This window comes from Lepus europaeus, chromosome 17 (assembly GCF_033115175.1).
Source record: "Lepus europaeus isolate LE1 chromosome 17, mLepTim1.pri, whole genome shotgun sequence".
NCBI lineage: Eukaryota > Metazoa > Chordata > Mammalia > Lagomorpha > Leporidae > Lepus > Lepus europaeus.
This window is the reverse complement of record NC_084843.1, coordinates 32,964,471-32,990,696: the sequence shown is the minus strand read 5'-3', so window position 1 is coordinate 32,990,696 and position 26,226 is coordinate 32,964,471. Positions and strand designations below refer to the sequence as shown.

Here is a 26,226-nt window from a genome sequence, read left to right as displayed (position 1 = left end):
CTGTGAGGGCCGCCGTTCCGGGTAAGGGGGCGGCAGCGGGGCCGGGCGGCAGGGCAGGCCTGGGCTGGGCGCGGGGCACCGGTCCCGCCGGGGCGAGGCGCGGAGCCTGGCCGGCCCGGCCTTTTGTTCGCCGTTCTGGGGCCGCGCGGTCCCGTGCGTGCTCCCCGAGGCGGGCGGCCGTCGGTCTCCGGGCTGTCCGGTGGGAAGCGTTTCTCCTCAGCGGGACTGTGGCTAGTGTCAGGTCTCCCCGCTCCCTGGGGCCAGCGGGAGAGTTCGAACCCAGGGCTCCGGGAGCCCGAAGCCGGGCCTGCCCATCCTACTTTCCCCGAGCTTGCATCCAGCTCCGCACATTGGCAACAACTCGGGGTCGGAATTGACCCCATTCTGCCCGGCAGCCAGTGGGGCGGTCCCCAGCACAAGCCAGGTCCTCTCGAACGGGGGCGGTTCGGGCCCTCCGCGAGGCGTCGGGAAATGGGTTCGGATCGGGGCCGGGTTTAGGACGAGCCAGAGGAAGATGAACAGGCAGACAGGGCAGCCTGAGGTCCCACCCCTGGGGAGGGCGCGCCCAGGGCCGTGGGGGAAGGAGCTGGCAGTGACCGCGTCTGGGGTGTGTCTTCCAGACTGAGTTGCCGCGTCTGGCCGGGCGCGCCGCCGGGTCCCATGGAGCTGGAGGGGCAGTGGTGGCGAGGACAGCTGGCTGCGGATATTCACCAAGCGCTTCGGTACAAGGTAACGCTGCTGCCCGACCCCCCATCCGGTGCCTCCTGCCGGTTATTGTGAGTCTTGGCCCCCCTGGAAAGAACCTATCAGGTTCTCCACTCAACTACTTTCCGGACAGAAGAAGGCGAGTTTTCGTATTTGCTCAAGGTTAATTAACTTCTTGACTCCCTCGCTGGGATCTATCAGGAGAACCTGCAACTTAAATGAGGGGGGTAGGGCGTGGTAGTTGAGAGGAGGGTGATGTGCTTGTTTCCAGATGCAAGATGGATTTGATCTTGTCTTTTAAAAGCTATACACGCTGAGTTTTTATTGGGCCGAGCAGCCCTCCTTGTTCTGTGGTTGCTGTTGTGTGCAGCTATCTGCACTAAGTCGTGTTCGGACGTGAGATCCATGAACTTGCTTTGAGACTTTGCACAAATTAATTTTCTGTTTCTCAGTTTCCGAGGAATAATAACAGAACATGGGACGATTGCGAAATTTTAAAAAGTTAGTACTCTCCATGAGCTCTGAACAGTGCTTGGTGTTCAGTAAGCACGATGTGGTAACTGTTAATGTCGCTTACCCCTCAAGATTCTGGTCAGTTCAGAAAGCCTTAAGGTGGAAGGAGTTTGCTGCTTTTTTCTACTAATATCAAAGGCAGGAAGTAGACCAGGGAGACTTATAGATACGGAAAACCACTTTTGTGGTGTATTCTTATTCTTACAGTAACTTTACTACTTTGAGCAGCCCAAGACAGCTTAATGGGAGAGTTCTTTTTTGATAACTAGAAGAGAGACCAGATCCAAAACGATCTCTACCTTAATTTACTTTCACCTTGGAAAAAGAGCCATCCATTAAGTGCAGAAAATTAAGAAGCAAAACAGCTGGCTCTTTAATAAAGATGATTCTGACCCTGGGAGTTCAAAGATCCTGGGATGATAATGAACTTGTAGCTTGAGTTTCTGACCAGGTTAACTAGATTGCAAAATCTGATTCTGACTTAAATTGTTACAACTGAACACTCATTGACAGCTTGAGATTTCTAAGTGCTGCCCAATTCTAATACTCAATTTCTTAGACACACTAAATACACCTCAGTCCCCTAAAAGAATGCTTGTACCACAGGGAAGTTCCAGCCATGAGATGTTTGTCTGGAGTGTTAGGAAAAGAGTTGCAGGTTTTCCACTTTAAACATTGTCCAAGTACACTTTTGATTTTCTGGGTTTTGGCAGGTGTCCTCTTGAAATGTTCTTTTCTAGGTGTCAGCTTCCTTATTCCTCTGGTATGTGGTAGAATTGATTATTTCATGTTAATGATATCTATATTTTTTAACTGATTCAGGTTTTCAATTTTATATTTTAATGTGTAGATAATTTTAATCCTGAGTGGTTATGAGTTAATGTTGTCCATTGAAATTGGAAATAGACTTTTTTTTTTTTTTTTTTTTTGACAGGCAGAGTTAGACAGTGAGAGAGACAGAAAGTTATAGACAGTGAGAGAGAGACAGAGAGAGGTCTTCCTCTGCTGTGCCGATCCAAAGGCAGGAGCCGGGTGCTTCCTCCTGGTCTCCCATGTGGGTGCAGGGGCCCAAGCACTAGAGCCATCTTCCACTGCACTCCCCGGCCACAGCAGAGAGCTGGACTGGAAGAGGAGCAACCGGGACAGAATCCAGCGCCCCAACCAGGACTAGAACCCGAAGTGCTAGTGCCGCAGGCGGAGGATTAGCCTCGTGAGCCACAGCACCGGCCAAATAGACCTTTTTAAAAAATTCAGATTTATTGAAATTTTTTGTGTATTTGTCTCTGGAGGATCCAAGGAGTAAGACAGCCCTGCAGTCATTGCTGATGAGCTATCAAGGGATAAGATAGCACAGGGCCTTTTCTCAGAAAAGACAATAGAAATTCCAGTCTGTTAGCTGTGATTTTACAGTTTGTTTGTTTATTCAACATGTTGAGTATTCACTGTGTACAAGGTGATCTGGCAGGTGTCAGAGCAGTAGCAGTCAGTGAGACCCTGCCTTCACAAGGGCCAATCTTTTTCACAATTCAGAGCGTCCTTCTGGTCTTCTTTTGGGCAGTTGCCATTTGGGTTCTGTAGAGAGTGTTTTCTGTTTAGACTCCAGGTTTGTGGAGAAATAAACTGGTGTGATGGGCATTGTGTCTACTAGGGAAGATTACAATGAAAGAAATCCTCTTTGGCCCCGAATGCCAATTTTTTTTTATAAAATATAATTTACTACTTCCCAGGGTTGGAGGACCTGCAAAGCAGGTGTTTATACCTTTGTGTATCCTTTTCTTTCTCATGAGTTTGCTCTGCATACTATTGCTATCAGCTGTTTGAGAAAGTATTTTAGGAGGCTGAATGACAATTGGGAACAATCTTAGCCCTGTGAGAAAATGTTTATCCCACAGAGTTGAATTTACTCTTAGGCCTATATTTCCATCCTGGCAGAACAGTTACCCATTCTGGAAGGGGAATGACATTGGGGGTGATGAGCCGATGAGGGCTTGGGACTGGAGATGAAGATACATATTCAGGTCTCTGATCTTTGGTCCCGTGGGTTCCTGAAAAGCAGATGGGAAGAAAATGCTCAATTCTAGGGAATGGGGAATAGACAGAGAAACCCATATGCTTACAGAAGCATACTTATTTTCCCGTGGTTATATAACTGTAGTACCTGAACCAAAAGAACGAAATCTGACAGTCATCTGGTAAGTACTTGTACTTTACCACTCAAAAGGATATAAAGAGACTGTATTGGACAACTACTGGAAGTCTTCTATTTGATGGTCCTTGGGGTTCCTGCCTTTAGTAAAGCTGGAAAGGTTAACATAGTTGAAAATAAAGTTCACTCATGTTTTCCACATGTTTCCTAGTGAGTCTCTAAGACCACCTTCAGGCCTCTTTTCCAGAAGACCCACCCTGGCTTTGTTTATTCCCAATTCCCAACTCCTTATCCCCTAAGCTAAGTTAGGTGTTTTCCTCAGTATTCCCTGTGATTACCACATTGTATTGTAAAGATCTCTGTATTTTGACTCAACTGCTAGACAGAGGCTTGGGACCAGTTTTCTAGCTTTTGTCCCTGGGGTTATTAGCACAATGCCTGCTGCAAGACAGGTGATCAATAAATGTCACATGACAGTAGTTACATATCATGCCATTTCATGTATACCATTATAAAGATCTACAGAAACAAAAGGAGAAACAAAACATTTTAGCAACTATATGAAAAATCAACGTGTTCCCTTTATTTGGAGAAGTATTTTTTTCTCAATAGCATTTGTTTATACTTCTAGCACATATATAAAAGGTCCATTTAGCCTATCACTCAATACTTTTTTTTTCTTTTTACAATATCAAAAGGTATAAATGAGCTGCCTCCAACCTCCACTATTTCCTGGACCTCTAAAGTTACCATCATAGTAAATGAATATATCTGCAAATACAACATTTTTGTCACACAGAGATCATGATACTAGCAGATAGCAGGTATACATTTGTGTGCCTTCCTATTCCACCTAAATTTAGCGGAGTTTTCTGTATCAATACTTGTAAGATTACTGCCCTTTATTTATTTATTTATTTTTTTTAAAGAAAAGACTTACTTATTTAAAAGGCAAAATGACAGAGAAAGAGATCTTCCATCCACTAGTTTACTCCCCAAATGCTGATGCCAGGAGCCTGGAACTCCATCATGGTATCCCATGTGGGTGACAGGAATTTGGGTCATCATCTGTTGCCTTCCCAGGTTTTAGCAGGATCAGAAGCGTAGTAGCTAGGACTCCAACTTGGGATTCAAACACTCCAATATGGGATGAGGCTGTACCAAGCAGTGGCTTCACCCACTGAGCCACAGCACCTGTACCTTCTCTTTACTTATTTATTTTTTAAAAAAAATTTATTTATTTGAAAGGCAGAGCTACAGAGAGGCAGAGGTAGAGAGAGGTCACCCATCCACTGGCTCACTCCCCAAGTGGCTGCAATGGCCAGAGCTGGGCCAATCCGAAACCAGGAGCTTCCTCTGGGTGTCCCACATAGGTGCAGGGGCCCAAGGACTTGGGCCATCTTCCACTGCTTTCCCAGACCATGGCAGAGAGCTGGATCGGAAGTGGAGCAGCTGGGACTAGAACTGGCGCCCATACAGGATGCCGGCATTGCAGGTGTTTGCTTTACCTGCTATGCTACAGCGCTGGCCCCAGCCTTCTCTTCATTTTAAAGTCCACATTGAATTGATGTCCAATAGTTTATTTAGCAATTCTCTGTCAAAAGAGTTCAAGCTTTTTTCTAAAGATTTCTTTTGAAAGTTAGAGATCTTGCATCCTGGTTCAATCCCTGGATGGCTGACACTGCCAGTACTAGGCCAGGCCACAGCCAGGAGCTTCACTGGGTCTCCTGTGTGGATGTCAGGGGCCCAGATACTTGGGCCATCTTCTGCCGCTTTCCAAGGCATATTAACAGGGAGCTGGATCAGAAGCAGAGCAAACAGTACATGAACTGGCACCCATATGGAATGTTGGTGTTGCAGGCAGTGGCTTTACCTGATATGCCATTTTGCTGGCCCCAAGCTTTAAGACTGATTTATTTAGTTGAAAGAGTTATAGAGAGGGAGAGAGAGAGGTCTTCCATCCGCTGATTCACTCCTCATATGGCTGCAATGGCTGGAGCTGGGCCGATCTGAAGCAGGAGCCAGGAGCTTCTCACAGGTCTCCCACGCAGGTGCGAGGGCCCAAGGAGTTGGGCCATCTTTTGCTTTCCCAGGCCATTGGAAGTGGAGCAGCTGGGACTCGAACCAGCATCCATATGGGATGCTGGCACCATAGGCAGCAGCTTTACATGCAACGCCATAGCACCGGCACCCCCACATGCATTTCTTAGAAGTGATACAGAGATCCTCCTGTACCCTTCACTTAGTTTCTCATTGTGGTAACATCTTGAAAAACTATAGTACCATGTCATAACCAAGATACTTAAATTGATATGGTCAAGAAACAGAATGTTTCCTGTGATCACAAGAATTTCTCGGGGTGCTGTGGCATAGTAGGTTAAGCTTCTGCTGGCAGTGCTGGCATCCCCTATGGGCACTGGTTCAAGTTCCAGCTGCTCCACTTCCCATCCAGCTCTCTGCTAATGCACCTGGGAAAGCAGCAGAAGATGGCCCAAGTAAATGCTAGGGCCCCTGCACCTTCCTGGGAGACCTGGAAGAAGCTCCTGGCTTTGCCTGGCCCAGACCTGGCCATTGAGGCCATTTGGGGAGCGAACCAGTGGATGGATGATCTCTCCCTTTCCCTTTTTGTCTCTTTTTCTTTCAAATAAATAAATAAAATCTTTTAATAAAACAAAAGTCTCATGCTTTTCTAAAAAGTCACACCCTCTTCCCTCCTATCTCACACCCCACCCCCTGAATCTCAGCAACCACTAGTCTGTTCTCTAGTTTTATGATTTTGTCATTCCAAGAATGTTACATAAATTGAATTGTACAGTATGTGACATTTTAGGATTAACTCTTTTTCAGTCAGCATAATTCCCTGGAGATCCATCCAGGTTGTTGGGCATCACACTTTGATTCCACCATTTTGCTATTACAAACAACACTGCAAAGAACCTCCTTGTAAATAAGTTATATTTCTAGGCCTTGGATTGTTAGGTTAAAGGATAGCTGCATGTTAAAAAATTTATATCACTGATTGCTCTCCAAAAGACTGTTAATCATTTGTCAGCCTGACCAATAGTACACGAGAGTTTTTACTTGCTTTCAATAGAGCAGCAAAAATTGATGAAAATCTAATCTGGTAACTGAAAAGCCTTAAACACAGTTCAAAAGGCTTGTGGGGGAAAAAAAATTCAGTTTATTTTTGTGCAAAAAATTCTGAAATCTAGCGTGGTTTTTTCATATCCATACTTTTTTTTTTTTTTTAAGATTTATTTATTTAAAGGCAGAGTGACAGAGAGATCTTTCTATCCCCAATGCCCACAGCAACTGGGCTAGGGAAACCAAAGCCAGGAGGCAGGAACTCCATCCTGGTCTCCTGCGTGGGTAGCAGAGATTGGAGTACATGGGACATCACTGCTCACTGCCGCCTTCTCATACACATTAGCAGGAAGTTGCATTAGAAGTGGAGTAGCCAGGACTCAAATTAGCACTCCAATGTAAGATGTGTGCATCTGGCCAAACAGTGCTGTAACCTAGTATGCCACCACACCCTCCCCTGTTACTTCCTACCCAAAAGCTTTGGGCTTCCTGGAGGGATGTATGTGCCTTTGTGTGTGGGGTAATTAGTTTTGGTAAAGACTTTTTTTTTTTTCCTGGAAACATCTGGTAGGGCAAACTAGATTTCCTTCATTAAAAAATATTTTTAGAATGCATCCATTAAGAAATGCAATTGATCACATCATAGATGATTAACAATAAAGAACAGAGTTTTGTTTTAAATTAAATGTCATTGTCTTTTTGCTCAACTTTTTCATTTTTATGTTCCACCTGAGAAAACTGTGTTTTAGGCACTTTTAACACTAATGTACAGATTATCTCTTATCTGAAATGCTTGGCACCCAAAGTCTTGGACTTCAGTGTTTTTAGGATTGTGGAATATTTGTGTAGACTTACCCTCTGAGGATCCCTAACCTCAAAATCCAAATGCTCCAAAATCTAATATGTTGAGCCTAGTATCAGTGATCAAAAGAGTTTTGGATTAGGAATGCTCAACCTGTGTTGGAAAATCAGTGTTAAGTCTTTGCAGTATGAGGCTGCTTCTACAGATCAAACTGAATATTGTTCCTCTTGATTTAGGAGCTCAAGTTGCCCTCCTACAAGGGCCAGTCCCCTCAACTGAGTCTCAGACGGTATTTTGCTGACTTGATTGCCATTGTAAGCAATCGCTTCACACTCTGCCCTTCTGCCCGACACCTTGCTGTCTATTTGCTGGACCTGTTTATGGATCGCTATGACATCTCTATCCAGCAGCTACATCTAGTTGCTCTTTCCTGTCTACTTCTAGCAAGTAAGTATGAAAATGATTGACATGACTATAAATTTTCATTAGTTATATAATAATGCAAATTTATGTAGAACTCAGTGAAATATCACCAAATCTCATTCATTCCAGTTTACTATTATCAGGAAGTTTTTGTTGAAAGTGCTTCTTGGCATAATAATTCTTAACTAGATATTAAAAAGTAGCTGTTGAGTCTTTGAGAAACAAGTAACTAAGCCCCACATCCTAAATATTCTGATAAAAATGCCTGGGTCACCCCAGATCTGTTTAGTCAGAATCTACATAAGAGGGCCTGAGAAATCTTTCATTTTTATTTAGAAATTCCAGAGGTGATTATGATGTCTCTTTCCAGTTGAGAACCACGGTCATAAAGCAGTGATTTTCAAGGAGCAACTTTGTCCCGCAGGGGACACTTGGTATAGAGACAGTTTTGGTTGTTACAATCTAGCAGGATGCTATTAGCATTCAGTTCATGGGGGCCTGATACTCTGCTAAATATTCTAGGATGGCCAGGACAGTTCCCCATGATAGCATTTTCTGCCCAAAAATCAATGGAGCTGAAGTTCAAAAACTGTCCCAAAGATAGCATTACTATTATACAAAGTTACTTCCAAAAGTTAATGGCAAATGGAATTAAGTTTATTTTAGTGTAAAAAAAAATTTTTTTACAAGCCATGCATAGTTTTTCCTAATACACATTTTTCTACAAACCTTTTCAAGACCCTCCATATATGTGAATCTCTAAATTTTTTACACCAAAATAAATTTAATTTTCCACATTTTGAAGTGCCTGCATATTGTTAGAATGCTTTTTACTAATGAATTAGCTTACTGAACTAAATGTTCATGTGCAAGTGCTACAGATTTATGAAAACCTTTGCTTATGCAGTAGACCAACTGTGTAGTAGGCTTTAAGACAGACTGATACAGCCCTATTTGTTACCCATACAGAATGTACTCTGCTGGGCTTTTTGACACCTCTCTGTTTTCATATCTTCCTGTACCTCATTTGATTGCTTGTTAGTACCCTCACTAAAGAGAAAATACAAGTAAAGGAATTGAAATTGGGTTTTTCTTCTTTTAGTAATGTGAAAAGATTGGTACTGAAGTAGAATCAATAATGCGGTTTTTATTTTATCCATGTCATTATAATAGAAATTTAAGCCCTATTTTAAAGTAGTATATGGATATATTAACAGCCTTTACATCTTTGCCACCCTCCAATAGAGGGTTTGGTAATCCAATAAGCATGCTGTCTAAGGGACATTTACCTCATGCCGCCAGAGTTCTTCTAGAACACCCTTGTATTTTCATTGCTAATAAATGTAAAACTGAATGCAGTCTTCTGTGGTATCATTTCTGGTACTAATTTCCTCAGATTTTAGTTTATTTTATTCTTCCTTTGATCTGATGACACCTACTTATTTTGTCCCTCTGAATGTCTTTTTAAAGTTATTTTAGATCCCTTGTAGAACCAGAAAGCATGTTAAAAAAAAAAAAAAAAAAAAAAAAAAGTCCCAGTGATGACTTCCCACTGCCTGTGAGTTTAGGTAGAAGCTGCTTAATGTAGCATTTAGAACCTTTCGTCTGGACCTAGCTACCTTTCTGATCTCTTATCCAACCCTATCCCCGTGTACCCTGAGCTGAATTACTAGAATACTACCTATTTTCTGAATATCTATATTTCCCCTTTAATCTGTTATTCTCTAAGATCCAGGCACATTGCACGTCCCTACCCTCCTGAAGCCAGTACATTTACAATTGACTTTTAAACTTTCATGCTTATAAGTAATCACATGTACAACACTTTGGGGTTTAATAGTTTGCATAAGATTGGAAAAACCTCTTGACAGGTCAGACGTGTGAGAGATGAATCCATAAATGAAATGGCTTTTTGTTGTTCTATGGAATGTTAGTTTATTATAAGATCAGTGTATAGAGAGAAACCAGCCATCAAATATGTAAATTAGATTATTTTAAAAATTGGTATTATTAGTGGAAAATCACTTTGTATGCTGTGGCTATTACTGTCATTACTAAGTCCCATCTGCTCAATACCTGCAATTGTTGTTGTTGTTAAAGATTTGTTTATTTGAGAGGCAGAGTTACATATAGAGAGAGGGAGAGACAGAGAGAGGTCTTCCCTCTGCTGGTTCACTCTCCAGATGGCCGCAGCAGCCATAGCTGGGTCGATCCAAAGCCAGGAGCCAGAAGCTTCTTCCAGGTCTCCAATATGGGTGCAGGGGCCCAAATGCTTGGGCCATCTTCCACTGCTTTGCCAGGCCATTAGCAGGGAGCTGGATTAGAAGTGAAGCAGGTGGCTGGCGCCGCGGCCCAATAGGCTAATCCTCCGCCTGCGGCGCTAGCACCCCGGGTTCTAGTCCCGGTTGGGGTGCCGGATTCTGTCCCGGTTGCTCCTCTTCCAGGCCAGCTCTCTGCTGTGGCCTGGGAGTGCAGTGGAGGATGGCCCAAGTGCTTGGGCCTTGCGCCCACATGGGAGACCAGGAGAAGCACCTGGTTCCTGGCTTCGGATCAGCACAGTGTGCCGGCCGCAGCGGCCATTGGAGGATGAACCAATGGCAAAGGAAGACCTTTCTCTCTGTTTCTCTCTCTCACTGTCCACTCTGCCTGTCAAAAAAGAAAAAAAAAAGTGGAGCTGGTGGGATTTAAACTGGTGCATATATGGGATGCCGGTGCCACAGGCAGAGGCTTAACCTACTGTTCCACAGCACTGGCCCTGCACACCTGCAGTTTTTAAAAGTGTGGTATGAACCAAGTGGGAAACTTATCTGGGAACTGTGAAGTAATGAACAATGAATAGTCAGTTCATAGACTGGCAGATTTGTAATCAGAGTTTACTTACTAATAACCTAAATGAGTTAGGGTTACTAAACAAGATATTCATAAATTATCTGTTACCACCAAAGTTTACTAAGAGCTGTAGTTAAATAACAAAAATTTTGGCCACCTGTAGTGCTTGGCATTGGTACTGAGTTCCAACAATTTTGAAGAAGAATATTTGTGTATCATCTCAGGTTGACTTGAATGGAGTTTTCAATTGTTCTTATTCTCAAACTTATATATTATTATTTATTCAAAGTCATGACCAATTTTACTGACTACTAGGTGGTTTAATCTATAATATGTAGTGATTTTTGGTACATTTTCCAGGCTTTAGAATCTGTATTTGCTGAGGTTCAAATATAAATTGTATAAATCACCTATTACTGAGAGAATCAGATGCCTTTTCCCCTTGTTAGCTTCTAACCCCCTTTCCCTGAGAGAGAACTGCTTTTACCTTCTGCCTTTTTTTCCAATGGAGAATGGGAATGTGTGTGAAATAGTTTTCAGAGTCTCAGCCTGTCCCAACTAGGCAGCACTCCAAGGAGTTTCAGCTCTTGGCCCTACACTAGTGTCAGCAATCTTAGCAGCCATCTCTTCTCTCTCTGTAACTTTACACAAAAAGAGAACTGATAGCCTTTTTTTAGTATGTGCTGTTGTAAATTTCTGGAGTTAATTCTAGTGTTTCTTATATTTTTATATTTGGATACCAAATGGCAGCTCTTCTGTTATCATAAATGTCAATCAAGCAATGTTCTCTCCTCAGAATAATTAAACTGCATGTGTATCCCTCTCCCAGCTACTCCCTGCCTTGGGATAGGGGTCCTTTATATAAAAGGGAAAAACAGCTTACAAAACTAGATGACAATTGAATACCAGTTATGAAATAGGTTGGAGGCTGCACGTACTTGGGTCAAAGATGAAGCACAGTTTGTAAGTCCTAGGTAATGCTTATCCAGCTGCTGGAGTCTATACTATTAAAAGACAATAAAAAGCCGGCGCCGTGGCTCAACAGGCTAATCCTCCGCCTTGCGGCGCCGGCACACCGGGTTCTAGTCCCGGTTGGGGCACCGATCCTGTCCCGGTTGCCCCTCTTCCAGGCCAGCTCTCTGCTGTGGCCCGGGAGTGCAGTGGAGGATGGCCCAAGTCCTTGGGCCCTGCACCCCATGGGAGACCAGGAGAAGCACCTGGCTCCTGCCATCGGAGCAGCGCGGTGCGCCGGCCGCAGCACGCTACCGCGGCGGCCATTGGAGGGTGAACCAACGGCAAAAGGAAGACCTTTCTCTCTGTCTCTCTCTCTCACTGTCCACTCTGCCTGTCAAAAAAAAAAAAAAAAAGACAATAAAAAAGGGCCTCTGAGTCTCTCTAGAGAGTAGCATGTAGAACAATGACTATAGTGATGGATTTCCTGGATTTGGAATCATCAACAATATGAATTTCAACAACTCTTGAATCTCAAGTTTTCTCTCTACATACAAAATAGAAATAAAGACACTTAAAAAGCACACAGGAGAAGCTGACATTAACACAGCAGGTTAATTCACTTGCCTGAGATGCCTGCATCCCATGTGAGCACTCGTTTAAGTCTCTGCTGTTCTACTTCCAGTCCAGCTCCCTGCTAATGTGCTTAGGAAAGCAATGGAGGATGGTCCAAGTGCTTGAGCCCCTGCCACCCATATGGAGACCCAGATCAAGTTCCTGGTTCTTGCTTTCAGCTTGGCTCAGCCCCGGCCATCGTAGCCTTTTGGGGAGTGAACCAGCAGATGGAAGCTTGCCCTCTGTCTCTCTCCCACTCTCTGTGTAACTGACTTCAAATAAATAAATCTTTTTTTAGTAAATAAATAAAACACATTGGAAACTGAAACACAGTTCAGCATCATAAGCATTCATTCTCCTGTAAGTTTCTCTATAGTCTTTATCCTGGGTCCCTGTCCCTAAAGCTTCTGGCCTATTTTTTTGAGGCAGAGGCAGAGTCTTCTTCCACTGGTTCACTCCCCAGATGGCTGCAATGGCCAGGGCTGCACCAGGACTTCATCCATATTCTACTGCTTTCTCAGGCCATAGCAGAGAGCTGAGTGGAGCATCTGGGACTTGAACCAGCACCCATATGGGATGCTGGAACTGCAGGTGGTGGCTTTACTCGCTACGCCACAGTGCCGGCCCCTGCTTCTGTCCTGTTCTAAAATACTCTTTTGTCCTGGGAACTTCTCATGTTCTAACTCATTCACATGTATATACCGGTTTCCCTTGGCTGCTGTAACTACTATTAAATTTATGGGAAGTATGGAAGCAATCTTGGAAATGAGTATTAGGTTAGCAAAGCTTTTTACTGTTTTCTAATAGTTGAAAAATTATGTCTCATGGTTTGAGTTATATCTCAACTTTTAATGAGCTTAGATTGATGTTTTCTATGAATTACCCTTTCCCATTCTTTACTCATTTTCCTATTAGATTCATAGTCTTACTAACTTGTGAGGATTCCTGGTGTCTATTAAGGATGATGACTTCCCCATTTAATAATAAAAGAATAGAATATGGGTTGGCAGAGCACACACTGACATCCGATCTATACCCTCCTCAGTACAGAAATCTTCTCCAGCACATATTTACCATTTACATGTGACTTTGAGACTATGTTGGTTTCCACAGCTGATCTCCTATAAACCTAGTGCTTTGTTTCTGTGGCCTCTAATTCTTTACTTTCTGGGAAGCAGATATGGACTTCCTGTGCTCTTACTTCCTGTTTGGGGCCTTTATCAATATAATCACATGGTTCCTGGTATTTCCTTTCAATTGAAGAACTGATCTTTGTGATCTGTGTATGGTATTGTGGCTAAGTACATTGAAAATATACACACATAGCGTTCAAGACAACTAAAAACATAGCTAAGAATGCAGGTATTCATTGCTACTATCAAACTTTGAAATCCTTTTATATCCATGTATCCAAGTATGAAAAAGTTTCCAAATAACTTGGGTTAAGATTGCAAGTGTAGTTATTTATGCAGTATGAGGTTGTTTGTAACTTTGCAAACTAGATGCAAAGTCTTACACATTTATAATAGCCAAATATGTTATAAATATAGAAGTCTCGTAGATACTTAATAATACAGAAGTCTGCTGATTTGGTAGTTACAACCATGTAGCTTGGTGCAGTACTTTGGTCTTGAAGTACAGATTTGGGGATTCGACTACACATCTTCCTTTTGGCTTTTTTCCCCCCTTTAAATGAAATCCCCAATGTCACTACCTTGGTTTCCTGAACTATGAAATTTATCTTATACAATTGTATTTTCACTGTTCAAATTTTCAAGGAGAGAATACGAAACATTCTTGATCTTTGGATTCTGGTGTATTAATTTCTTAAAAGGAATGTCAAGCATGATATAAATAAACTTGTTAATTTTTATAATATTTCTTTGAAGTATATTGCCAGTATTACTGCTGCTATACAAACAGCAGGGTGCTTTGAAAATATTAATGATTCATCCAGAGGGATTGAACTAAATTCTCAGGTCATTCTTCTGAAGAATTTTACTTCATTATACTAAGAACAGTGGATTCCTCTCTTATATTTTTATTCAGTGGTAATGCTAGATAACCATGTGATAAAGACCACTTTAGTACTTTCAACCACACCAAGTGTATGCTTTTGGAAAAACTTATAAAATTCACCTTTATGTGATTTGCATTATGAAGTACTATCTCAATTCTTTTTTAGATTTATTTATTTCTATTTGAAAGGCAGAGTTACAGAGGAGCAGAGGCAGAGAGAGAGAGAGAAAGAGAAAAGTTTTCCATTCGCTGGTTCACTCCCCAAATGGCCACAAACACTGGAGCTGGGCCAATGAGGAGTCAAGAGCCAGGAGTTTCTTCTGGGTCTCCGATGTGGGTTCAGGGGCCCAAGGATCTGGGCCATCTTCTACTGCTTTCCCAGGCCATAGCAGAGAGCTGAATTGGAAGTGGGGCAGCTGGGACTAACCAGTGCCCATATGGGCAGGCGCCGGTCCCTAGATTCTTAAAAGTCTGAATTATATATATGTTTTGTATCAGCTCCTACTTGCAGCCATATATTTACAACATAGTTGAGATCTAAAGTTCAAATTCTCTCTTGAGTAGGAAGAACTGACACCCTTCTTCCTCTCCCTTCCTCTCCACCTTGTCGCTTGTCCCTCTCCCTACTCCCTCCTCTCTCTCTCCTGCTTCTTTGGGCTTAGTTTTTTCTCAAGACATGAGTGCAGAATCTCTTGGCATCAGAGACAAAAACCTCTTACACATTCTTTCCCTCCAACCCCAAGGCAGGTCGACATGATCAAGCTTCCACTGGCTCTAGCTCTGCCGCCCATACAGTGAGCATCTGGGCTCAGTATCCTGGCCACTTTCATGGGTTGTAGCAGCTTTCACATGTGGTACAAACTCATCCCTTCTAGAAGAGAAATCTCACAGGAAAACCCTTCTGGTTTCTTCTGCTGGGGCAGTCTTTGGTTCTTCTCCAAAAAATGTTTTTAAATGGGAGCCAATCTTGTGGCATAAACGGATAAGGCTGTTGCTTATAATGCCAGCATCCCACGTGGGTGCTGGTTTCTGTCCCAGCTACTCCACTTTAAATTCAGCTCCCAGCTAATGGCCTGGGAAAAGCAGCAGAAGATGGCCCAAGTGCTTGGGCTCCTTTTACCCACGTGGGAGGCCTGGAAGAAGCTCCTGGCTCATGGCTTCGGCTTGGCCCAGCCCTGGCAATTGCAGCCATATGGGGAGTGAACCAGCAGATGGAGAGCTCTCTATCTCTTCATCTCTCTCTGTAACTGTGACTTTCAAATATGCAAATAAATCATTAAAAAGTTTTTAAATGGATAAAAATATTTCTGAGAAAATAAAATACACTGAAATATATCAAAGTCCTTTAAAAATTTTTATGTATGTGCTTCTTTAGTAACAGTCTGGCAAAAATTTTGAATAAGAATGAATATAAAAATTTATTGTGTGGCCGGCGCCGTGGCTCAACAGGCTAATCCTCCGCCTTGCGGCGCCGGCACACCGGGTTCTAGTCCCGGTCGGGGCACCGATCCTGTCCCGGTTGCCCCTCTTCCAGGCCAGCTCTCTGCTGTGGCCAGGGAGTGCAGTGGAGGATGGCCCAAGTGCTTGGGCTCTGCACCCCATGGGAGACCAGGAGAAGCACCTGGCTCCTGCCATCGGAACAGCGCGGTGCGCCGGCCGCAGCGCGCTACCGCGGCGGCCATTGGAGGGTGAACCAACGGCAAAAGGAAGACCTTTCTCTCTGTCTCTCTCTCTCTCACTGTCCACTCTGCCTGTCAAAAATTTAAAAAAAAAAAAAAAAGAAAAGAAAAAAAAATTTATTGTGTGAAGTCTGTAACTGTAATATGAGTGTTGTGAACCTCAATGTAAATTAGAACAAAATACTGGGAATTAGAAGGCTTTAGTTTTAATTTCCCTTCTGTGGACCACCACTGAACAAAAACTCAAACTTGAAAACAACTCTGCTTCTATTGCTGACATTTGGAAAATCACAATGGTATTTCATAAAGTATCTCTCCCTCCTTTTTTCTCCCTTTTTTTGTTAACAGTCTTAACTAGATTTTTGTTTCAAATGGAGTGTTTTGTGAAATGGTAACACTTGTGTTGGACATTCAACCCAGTTCTCACCCCTCAATTTGTTTCAGAAATTGAGATTATGCTGGAAATATGCAAAATGAAACACTTAAAACTTAGAAGTATTTTTTATCTCAGATATACCTATGACCTTAAATTCTTTAAACCCACTTCTGCTCTAAAATAATGTATTTTCTTCCGCCACCCACCTGCTGAAATTTCCTGAAAACATTCAGCTAGTGAGATTTGAATGAGTTTTTAATTAATTTAAAATGTTAATTGTTGATGTGTTCCAAGCATATTTTTTTTTTTCAGGAGAAAGTGAAAGTTTGGGCACAGTAGTACTGGAAAAGAAAACATAATGCAAATATGAGAACCATAGAGAGTTCTGGCACAGTTGTGTCTATGTGAGGTAGGGGAAAGAGTATTTTTAGCTCTAAATGCTGGAAGACAGTCTATCCCATTTAACTGACTCATCCTATACTGATCACTTGCCTAACGTTTTCTCTCCTCTTCCCTTTTCTTATAAGGTAAATTTGAAGAAAAAGAAGATAGTGTGCCTAAGCTAGAACAGCTCAACAGCCTGGGTTGTATGACTAACATGAATCTAGTATTAACAAAACAAAATCTGCTACATATGGAACTATTACTATTAGAAACCTTTCAGTGGAACCTCTGCCTTCCAACAGCTGCTCATTTCATCGAGTATTATCTTTCCGAAGCAGTACACGAAACAGATCTTCATGATGGCTGGCCAATGATTTGCTTGGAAAAAACTAAACTTTACATGGCCAAATATGCAGATTACTTCCTAGAAGTATCTTTGCAAGGTAAGATGTTGTGAATGCCATAAGTGACTTGTGTACCTAAGCCTTATATATTCTGTTTCTTAAGTTCATTTTTGATGTCTCCACAGATTATGCCTTTCTAAATTATGCACCTTCTTTAGTAGCTGCTGCGTGTGTGGCTTCTTCAAGGATCATACTTCGTCTTTCTCCAACATGGCCTACACGACTGCATCGTCTTACTGCTTACTCCTGGGATTTCTTAGTGCAGTGTATTGAGCGGCTGTTGATGTAAGCCTTTTTGTTCTGCTGTTTCTAATTTCACATTAATATTTTTCTTCATGTATAAGGTGCCTTAAAAATAACTTCTCAAAGACACAGAGGTTTTTTTTTTTTTTTTTTTTTTTTTAATTTTTTTTGACAGGTAGAGTTATAGACAGCGAGAGAGAGGGACAGAGAGAAAGGTCTTCCTTCCGTTGGTTCACTCCCCAAATGGCTGCTATGGCCAGCGCTGCGCTGATCTGAAGCCAGGAGCCAGGTGCCTCTTCCTGGTCTCCCATGCAGGTGCAGGGCCCAAGCACTTGGGCCATCCTCCATTGCCCTCCCAGGCCACAGCAGAGAGCTGGACTGGAAGAGGAGCAGCCGGGACTAGAACCCGGCGCCCATATGGGATGCCGGCGCCGCAGGCAGAGTATTAACCTAGTGAGTCATGGTGCCGGTGGCACAGAGCTTTTAGGATACTTGCTCCTGGCAGCTTCTTGCTACCATGAGTACCCCCCTGCAGTGGGCAGTACTTGATAGATGGGATGCCCCTTTTGGTTGTTAAAGCTAACTAGAAGTTGTCATTGCTAATATGATCTAGGTACATGATAAGGAAAGGATCTGCTCATGTGTAAATCCATAACTCTAAGATTTATCCAGGCAGTTCTTGCCCCCATTTCCACATCTTCGAATTTTGAGGGCCACAAGGATGTTACCAAAATGGGAGCCACACTTAAGTGTTTATTGTGGATATTTTTCCAAGACAGAAAGGGCCCTCAAAGCTACTGGCAGGTTCACATGAAGGGAAATAGCCTTAGAAGGATACAAGTGAGGTCCTGCTCTTGTTGGGATTATTGTGTACTGACTGCTACCTAGGTAGTGCTGGCAGTTTATGAAATCAGCTGTTGACAAATTGGGGTGGGACTTCTTGCAGATTCTTCACAAGTAACAATATTAATACTTTCTCTCCCATGTTTCAGTGCTCACGATAATGATGTGAAAGAAGCAAACAAACAGAGAGGACAGGCAGGACCTCAGTCAGCACAGCTAAGTGTGTTCCAAACAGCCTCCCAGCCCACACGGCCAGGTCACTTTCAGCAACCCCAGTATCTCCACCAGACACATCAGACCTCTCTGCAGTATCGCCATCCTGTATCAGAACAACCAAGCTGTCAGCAGATTGTGTCTACCACACACGCCTCATCTTACACATTACAGACGTGTCCTGCTGGCTTCCAAACTAGTGTTCATGGCCTTGGGCATGTGCAGACCGGCGTTGGGATGTCACTGGCAATACCAGTAGAAGTTAAGCCTTGTCTGACTGTTTCTTATAACCGAAGTTATCAGATAAATGAACATTACCCTTGTATTACTCCATGCTTTGAGAGGTGATTATGTGCAAAGTTAGTAACTGGCGCAGGCTATTTTGTGTCTTGAAGCTCTAGGGCAAGCTTTTTGTAAACATTTGTTCAAGGAAAGGGATCCCAGTGACACCAGAACTCTTCAGGTACCAGCACGAGTGAATATCCCTTTCAGTGCACCCTGAACACCTGGGAGGACCGAGCAAACACTGCAGCAGTTTAACACAGTGTGTCAAATCCTGTTACAACAAATGCCTGCACAACAGAAATGTTCAAGCCCTGGCTGATGGTCCAAATATTTCAAAAATATCCAATATGACAGAAAATCTGGACAGATTATAATGTACTCTTCTGAGATTTCACCTGTGGTGGGCTCTGGGCCTAAAGTTGGTTTATATGTCAAAGATTAATGTTTATCTGTGGACTTGCCAAACACTCTTATGAAGGAAAGTTACAGTATTAATTTTTGAAGGTGTCTTTTTTTCTTTATTATTCTACAGTTTTGAGTTTTGAAGTTGATCTACAAATGAATTTTTGACTAAGTTTAAAGTCACTGAATTGTTACACTGTACCAACCTGTGGAGTAAAAGAAAACGATTTTTTAGGTGATTCTATAGAATGTCCTATAAATGTAAAGGTATCTGGATTTATGTGCTAACATTAAGGGTGGAGTAGATCTCTTTAAAATCATGGTCATAATTTTTTGTTTTTTGTTTTTCCCTAAGCGATCAACCTCAAATCTTTAGAATGAAAACACATTTAACTCAGGGAATTGGTACTACTTGGAAACACTTAACTGTAATGCAACATGCTTTGGAAATGTTATCATATGAACTACCGTTATAACAGATTAAAATACTATTAAGCTGTGTTTTCAAATGAGAACATAATATTGTGGCACAGAATGGATGAAGCAGTGATTCCTATGATTCATAATACATATATATTTTGCATTTCTTGGTGCAATTAATGATTTACACTCAGATTTGATATTACTCTAAAGGAAAAGTTTTTCAAGGGAAGGCCTATCTGTAAAAATATCATTACTATAATAAAGCTCCATAGGCTGAGTTTGAAGTGCAGTATGGCCAGCAAGGTTCTCAGGTTGTGCTACAGCAGCACTTTGTTATGTGAAATACAGGTTTCATAAGCAGCCCTTGAATCCAGCTAGTCAGTCTGAACAGGCAGGGGTACTGATTACAAAATTTCAGTACCTGCTTTCACTGGATTATCCCCACAACTGCCCTGGGACATTTCACTGTACTGGTAGTGAGTGAAAACAACATAGTAGTCATGATAGCAAGGGCAGTTTGCCTGTAAAGCATTTTGGAGGAATAAACTTAAAAAGAAAATCATAGTAATAACTGAAACTATACATTGTGCTCTTATCTGTGGGACAAAAGATTTGGTGGAGGGAAGCTTTCTGGTTTAAAAATTAGTAAGGTGTGTCTCTGTTTTTTTAAAGATAGCACTTGAATAGAAGGGAATCTGCATGGCAGGGATGTGACTGCCACAAGGTGCATTGAAGATAAACTTCTTAAAAGATGAGTGGGTATGCAGCAGGAGTCTCAGTAATCAAGCCAATGGCCTTTGTTAGGAAGGGACTGATCCACATGGCTCCAGTGGATGAATGTGGGTGAGTGGCTTCTGCCAGCATGAATTCTTAGAGAAATGTCCTTTTCTATAAAGGAAAATAACTTATATTTAGAGTATATAGAGCATAATGTGGATTTATTAGTCTGGTAGATAAATTTAAAAAAAAAACACTCAGGTGAGAACACACATGACAGTTTTCAAGCATGGAAATTGTTTTTTGAAAGAATCATCACTTTTGCTCTTTAAAAGAAGGCTGCTAATTGGATTTTGGTAGTTCTTACCTTAAGAAAACTTGAATTAGGAAAAGTGGGTTCAAGAGAGAATATATCTTTAACATTCACATTCAGAACCCAGCAACCTGGAGTCCGGATTTTCAGTATTTTAACTACCTCAGTAATACTATGAATGTAAAATATTAGGATAGTGATCCTAACTTGAACCAACAACCAGTGCCTGTGGTAATTTAATGTCTTGTCAAATGCTTTTATTGATTGGTTTATATGTCATTCTTGTTATAGAAGAATATGCCTTTTTAAAAAGTTTATTAACACGTTCCCAATTTATATTTAAAAACTAAAGAACACTGGATTAATCTTTGTTGGGGGGAGTAGAATAAACGAATTGATTACTCTTGCTGCATACCCGCAGTGGGGTAGGGTGGTTGCACAGCCAGAACTATTTTTAAAACATATAGGTTTCATTATAAATACAGGTCACAGTTGCTAGCTTTGGGGGATAGAGGAGATGTTGTATAGGTTTTCTTTAATTTATTGATTAGCCTTTAAAGCTGGGTGGTTTTTTTAAATTTTGTTTTTGGTTGAGATTACTGGACCATCATTAAGTGTGTACTGTGAAGGTATTAATGATATGTATAAAGGGCTTTACCAAAGTCCATTAAATAAACACTACTCAAGTACAGACTGCAAACCAAAATGTATCTGTGTTATGACATGAATTTCAAATAGCAAATATGGTGCTAAGTTCTACACCAATGGAATATTAGATGAGTGCTATGCACTTAATTTTAAAATAAAACTAGTTTTCAGTAAAAAGACTTTGGTGTTTTTGTTTTAAATAAGATTTATAATCTGCAGTTTCATTCATTGTCAGTCAGACACAGAATTGTGGTTGTATTTCCTAAGCTATCCAGGTGTAGAATGTTACCTGAAATGGTGGGAAACATCTGTCCATTCATTATGTCTTCCATATGGAACACTGAAGTCCCCAAAAGTATACTAGACACCACTGTTACCTTTTGAGCTTAAAATCAGTTTAACTATGGACTCAGATTTATTCAGGAACCTGGTCTGATTTCTAAGAAGTAAGGACACAAAATGGGCAGGAGTGTGGGAAGGAACAGGGTTAACAGTGATGATGGTCCCTTCACCTAAGTACAAAGATAATTTGCTACTCAATTCAACTTAGCAGATGAAATTTGTTTTGAAGAGTAAAATGTAATGGGTTTATGCAAAATACATTAAGAATTTAAACTCACTAAGAAATCCTTTTGTGTCCCAAAATTTTCATCTGAGAGAGATCTTCCATCTACTCATTCACTCTCCAAATGTCCACAAAAGTTGAAGCCAGTACCTTGAAACTTAATCTAGGTCTCCCACATGGTGTCAGAAACCAGAAGGCTTATTAAGTCATTGTTATTTGCTACCTCCCATGGTACACATTTATAGGAAGCTGGAATTGAAAGCAAAACTGGGACTTGAACCCAGGTACTCTGATATAGGATACAGGCATCTCAGGTGGCATCTTTTTTTCTTTTCTTTCTTTTTTTTTTTTTTTTTTTTGACAGGCAGAGTTAGAGAGTTATAGACAGTGAGAGAGAGACTGAGAAAGGTCTTCCTTCTGTTGGTTCAGTCCCCTAGTGGCCACAATGCCCGGCGCTGCCCGATCCGAAGCCAGGAGCCGGGTGCTTCCTCCCGGTCTCCCATGCAGGTGCAGGGACCCAAGCACTTGGGTCATCCTCCACTGGCCTCCCAGGCCACAGCAGAGAGTCAGACTGGAAGAGGAGCAACCGGGACTAGAACCCAGGGTGCCGGCGCTGTTGGCGGAGGATTAGCCTAGTGAGCCTCGGCACTGGCCTCAACATCCATTTTTAAGTGTTAGATTTTTTTTTAAAGTTAACTTGTAACCCACTGACAGCCTGCAGACCAGGCTCAGGCTCCCTGTGGAAAGAATACCTGCTGCTAGCTTACCCTTACCTCACTATCTTCTCTTTGCTCCCCAAACACACTCTGCCTACCAGGTAAGCATTGCCACCCTGAGATGAAGTTCTTAATCTGGAATCCATGAACTCCTGACAGGGTATGCAACTTAAATGTACAAGTTTTCCTCTGTTCATAAGATTCTGTTAGTTACCCTGTGGGATCTGTGTTTAAAATGGTAAGGGGCGAGGGAGTGGGCATTTGGTGCAGTGATGAGAACACTGCTTGGGATGCCTGCATCTCATGTGAGGGTGCCTAGGTTAGAGACATCTAGCTTCCCCTCTTACTGATAGCTCATATTGCTATAGTAACAGTTGTCACAAAGAACCAATGCTGATACATTATTAGCAGAAGTCCATACTTGCTTCATGTTTCTTAGTCGTCTTCCATCCCAGGTTCCTATCCAGTATATCATTATATTTAGTGGTTAGGTATTCTTAGGCAATTCTGATTTATGAGTTTCAGACTTCCTTGTTTGATGACACTGATAATCTTGAGGATCATTGGTCAGGTACTTCACAGACTAAACATGTTTCCTGAGGGGGTCTTACTCACACCCCTTAGTGTGAACAGGGAGCCACAGGCTCTTGGAACTTCAGATAAATAAAAATTAACACAGTCCAGAAATGAGCTGTGGCTATTAAACAAATGCAGTCTTGGGCTGATTTAGAAACATACTCTGAGCACAAGAGGGCACAGTCCCATCAGATTCAATACTAATTAGAATGTATCTGGAAAATCTTGTGTGCATAATTTCAATTAGAGTAGTGATAAACCCAAGTATGGCCACAAGCTGGTGATGCATCCAGAAATCATTGTGTGTGGGAAACAACTGAAAGAACTGGTGGTGCCAGCGCTGTGGCGTAGCGAGTAAAGCCACCACCTGCAATGCCGGCATCCCATATGGGCACCAGTTCGAGTCTCAGCTGCTCCACTTCCGATCCATCTCTCTGCTATGGCCTGAGAAAGCAGTAGAAGATGGCCCAAGTTATTGGACCCTTGCACCCGCATGGGAGACCCAGAGGAAGCTCCTGGCTCCTGGCTTCCAATCGTGCAGCTCTGGCTGTTGGGCCATCTGGGGAGTGAACCAGATGGAAGACTCACTTTCTTTCTCTCTCTCTCTCTCTCTCTCTCTCTCTCTCTTTCCCTCTGCCTCTCTGTAACTCTGCCTTTCAAATAAATATATAAATCTTAAAAAAAAAAAGGAAAGGTGAGGTTTTCATCTGGAGGAGATTAAGAGAAGGTGAAACACCTATTTTCCCAAATATGCAAAGATGTCATAAACTACTTCAAAGGGCAGAATTAGGTCTATGGTCAAGTATTCTTCACAAGGCTGGCGCTATGGTACAGCGAGTTAAAGCCCTAGCCTGCTGCGCCAGCATCCAATATGGGCACCTGTTCAAGTCCTGGCTGCTCCACTTCTGATCCAGCTCCCTGCTAATGTGCCTGGGAAAGCAGCAGAAGATGGCTCAAATCTTTGGGTCCACTAAAGTCTCCACTATGTGGGAGACAAGGGCCCAAAGCTCCTGGCTCCTGTCTTCGGACTGGCTTAGCTCCAGCTATTGCAGCCATTTGGGGAGTGAACCAACAGATGGAAAACCTCTGTCTCTGTCTCTCTCTACCTCTACCTCTCTGTGTAACTCTTTCAAATAAAGAATTAAAGAAAAAAAATTTCACATTCATTGAATGAATATAAGTCAGAATGTTAAGCCAGAGTAATGCTTTGAGCGTTTTGGAGTTCCTGTCACCATAGGCCCCTGGAGAATTCTTTTTCTTTTTTGTTAAAAAAATCTTATTCCTTCCTTCTCCTTTCTTTCAATTTAGTCTGGAGAATTCTTTTTCTTTTTTGTTAAAAAAATCTTATTCCTTCCTTCTCCTTTCTTTCAATTTAGTCTGGAGAATTCTTTTTCTTTTTTGTTAAAAAAATCTTATTCCTTCCTTCTCCTTTCTTTCAATTTAGTCTGGCTGTTTGTATGATTTATTTATTTATTTCATTGAAAGGCAGATTTACAGAAAAGAGGCAGATCTTCCACCTGCTGGTTTATACTCCAGATGGCTGCAACAGCCAGCTGGGGTGGGGCCAAGCTGAAGCCAGGAACCCTGAACTCCCTTTGGATGTCCTCCGAGGGAGACAAGAGTCCAAGCACTTGAGTCATCTTCCACTGCTTTCCCAGGCACGTTAGCAGGGAGCTGGACTGGACTTCACAAACAGCACCCATATGGGATGCCTGTGTTACAGGTGGTAGTTTAGACCACTGTGCCACTGGCCCCTCTTGCAAGGCTTCAAGGCTCTGTGACTTTAGCTGGGTGTAGAAGGGAAAAGCTTCGGCTAGACCAGAGCAGTCTGCAGGTGGGTGCCATCACCTCCAGTGACAGCACAAAGCAGCCTGCACCAGCCTGGCTGAAGGTTTTCCCTCCTACGCTCAGCTCGACTGCTGGACAGTGAGGACAAACTCACTGAGACTTTGTGGAGGAAATAAGATTGAGTGATTGAGATGAAGCTGGGGTATGGAGTTTTGAAAGCCAGAAGAGAATACAGACTTCGTGGAGGTCCGAGAGATCTCTGAGGATTTATGGTATCATACAGCTGAGTTTAGGAATGATGTGACAGTGTGCAAGGTAGGTTAGTGAGAGGAGATGGGAGCCAGGACGCTTTCTGAAATAATGACAAATGAGGTAATGGAGGAATATGGATATTTAATAGTATAAAAGTAAGCACCAAGATAATAGAGCTGATAAAACTGGGTGATAGAATAAAGGGAAGGAAATATACTAATTATAGTGTTACTTATAAAAATAAATAACAGGAGTTAGTGTTATGGCAAAGCTGGTTAAGCCACACCCTATGACATTGGCATCCCATTTGAACACTGCTTCAAGTCCCGGCTGCTCCTCTTCCAATCCCTGGCTGTTATGACCATTTGGAGAATGAACCAGCAGATGGAAGATCTCTTTCTCTCATCTCTCCCTCTCTCTGTAACTCTTTCAGATAAACCTCTTTTTCAAAGGTGAATTAAAAATAAAAATAGAAAACCAAGGATATTATGTAATCAAGTATTACAAAGGCAATGATAGGAACAAAAATATAAATCTTCCTAATTATTAAATAAACTACATGCACAAAAAACCTGGGAAAAGCAGCAGAAGATGGCCCAACTATCTGGGTCCCTGCCACCCATGTGGGAAACCCACATGAAACACCTCACTCCTGGCTTTGGCCTGACCCAGCCCTGACCATTGCAGGCATCTGAGGAGTGAACAAGCAGATGGAAGATCTGTCTGTCTCTTTCTCTAACTCTTTCAAATAAATAAATAAATAAATCTTTTCCTTTTAAAATGACGGACAGGAGACTAATTCTCTCAGTCCATCACAGAGCAGTACTTTAAAAAATACAGATATAAAAATGTTAACAATATATTATGGTAGATGTGATTATATATATTGAGAAATTCTGAGAAGGGTCATAGTGATCTGGCACAAAAAAAAAAAAAAAAAAGACACTGACAGGTTTAAAGCCATCCTATCACTGCCAACTACAAAACTCTCATACTTCAGAATAGTCCTCATGAGGGGCCAGTGCCGTGGCACACTGGGTTAATCCTCCACCTGTGGTGCCGGCATCCCATATGGGTGCCGGTTCTAGTCCCGGTTGCTCCTCTTCCAGTCCAGCTCTCTGCTGTGGCCTGGGAGAGCAGTAGAGGAGGGCCCAAGTGCTTGGGCCCCTGTACCCACATGGGAAACCAGGTAGAAGAACCTGGCTCCTGGCTTTGGATCGGTGCAGCTCCGGCTGTTTGGGGAGTTAAGCAAAGGAAGGAAGACCTTTCTCTGTTTGTGTGTCTCTCTCTCACTGTCTGTAATTCTACCTGT

At 42.3% G+C, this 26,226-nt stretch overlaps 1 protein-coding gene and 1 long non-coding RNA gene across 4 annotated transcripts in view; one reads left to right on the top strand and one right to left on the bottom strand.

Annotated features, from left to right (window-relative positions):
• Positions 1 to 21,175, top strand: CCNJ (cyclin J). Of its 2 annotated transcripts, XM_062213943.1 has the most exons (6): positions 1 to 21; positions 621 to 729; positions 7,487 to 7,697; positions 16,670 to 16,969; positions 17,056 to 17,215; positions 18,166 to 21,175. In XM_062213943.1, the coding sequence occupies exons 2-6, from the start codon at positions 661 to 663 to the stop codon at positions 18,575 to 18,577; spliced, it is 1,152 nt and encodes a 383-aa protein (XP_062069927.1). In that variant the 5' UTR covers positions 1 to 21; positions 621 to 660; the 3' UTR covers positions 18,578 to 21,175. The 2 variants fall into 2 exon arrangements, with proteins under 2 accessions (XP_062069927.1, XP_062069928.1); XM_062213944.1 differs by lacking the exons at positions 1 to 21; positions 621 to 729 and adding an exon at positions 4,044 to 4,188.
• The window catches only part of LOC133775603 (uncharacterized), a 44,914-nt gene continuing 21,303 nt past the window's right edge, over positions 2,616 to 26,226 (bottom strand). For both annotated transcript variants that reach the window (XR_009868285.1, XR_009868286.1), the window contains exon 3: positions 2,616 to 3,263. This is a non-coding gene — a long non-coding RNA (uncharacterized LOC133775603). The remainder of the gene's footprint in view (positions 3,264 to 26,226) is intronic.

Excerpts from the sequence above, each read along its gene's own strand:
- CCNJ (XM_062213943.1), top strand. The coding sequence starts at position 661 with ATGGAGCTGGAGGGGCAGTGGTGGCGAGGACAGCTGGCTGCGGATATT. Across the intron at positions 7,698-16,669 it reads TTCCTGTCTACTTCTAGCAA|GTAAATTTGAAGAAAAAGAA; the intron begins GTAAGTATGAAA and ends TTTTCTTATAAG. Across the intron at positions 17,216-18,165 it reads TGTATTGAGCGGCTGTTGAT|TGCTCACGATAATGATGTGA; the intron begins GTAAGCCTTTTT and ends CCCATGTTTCAG.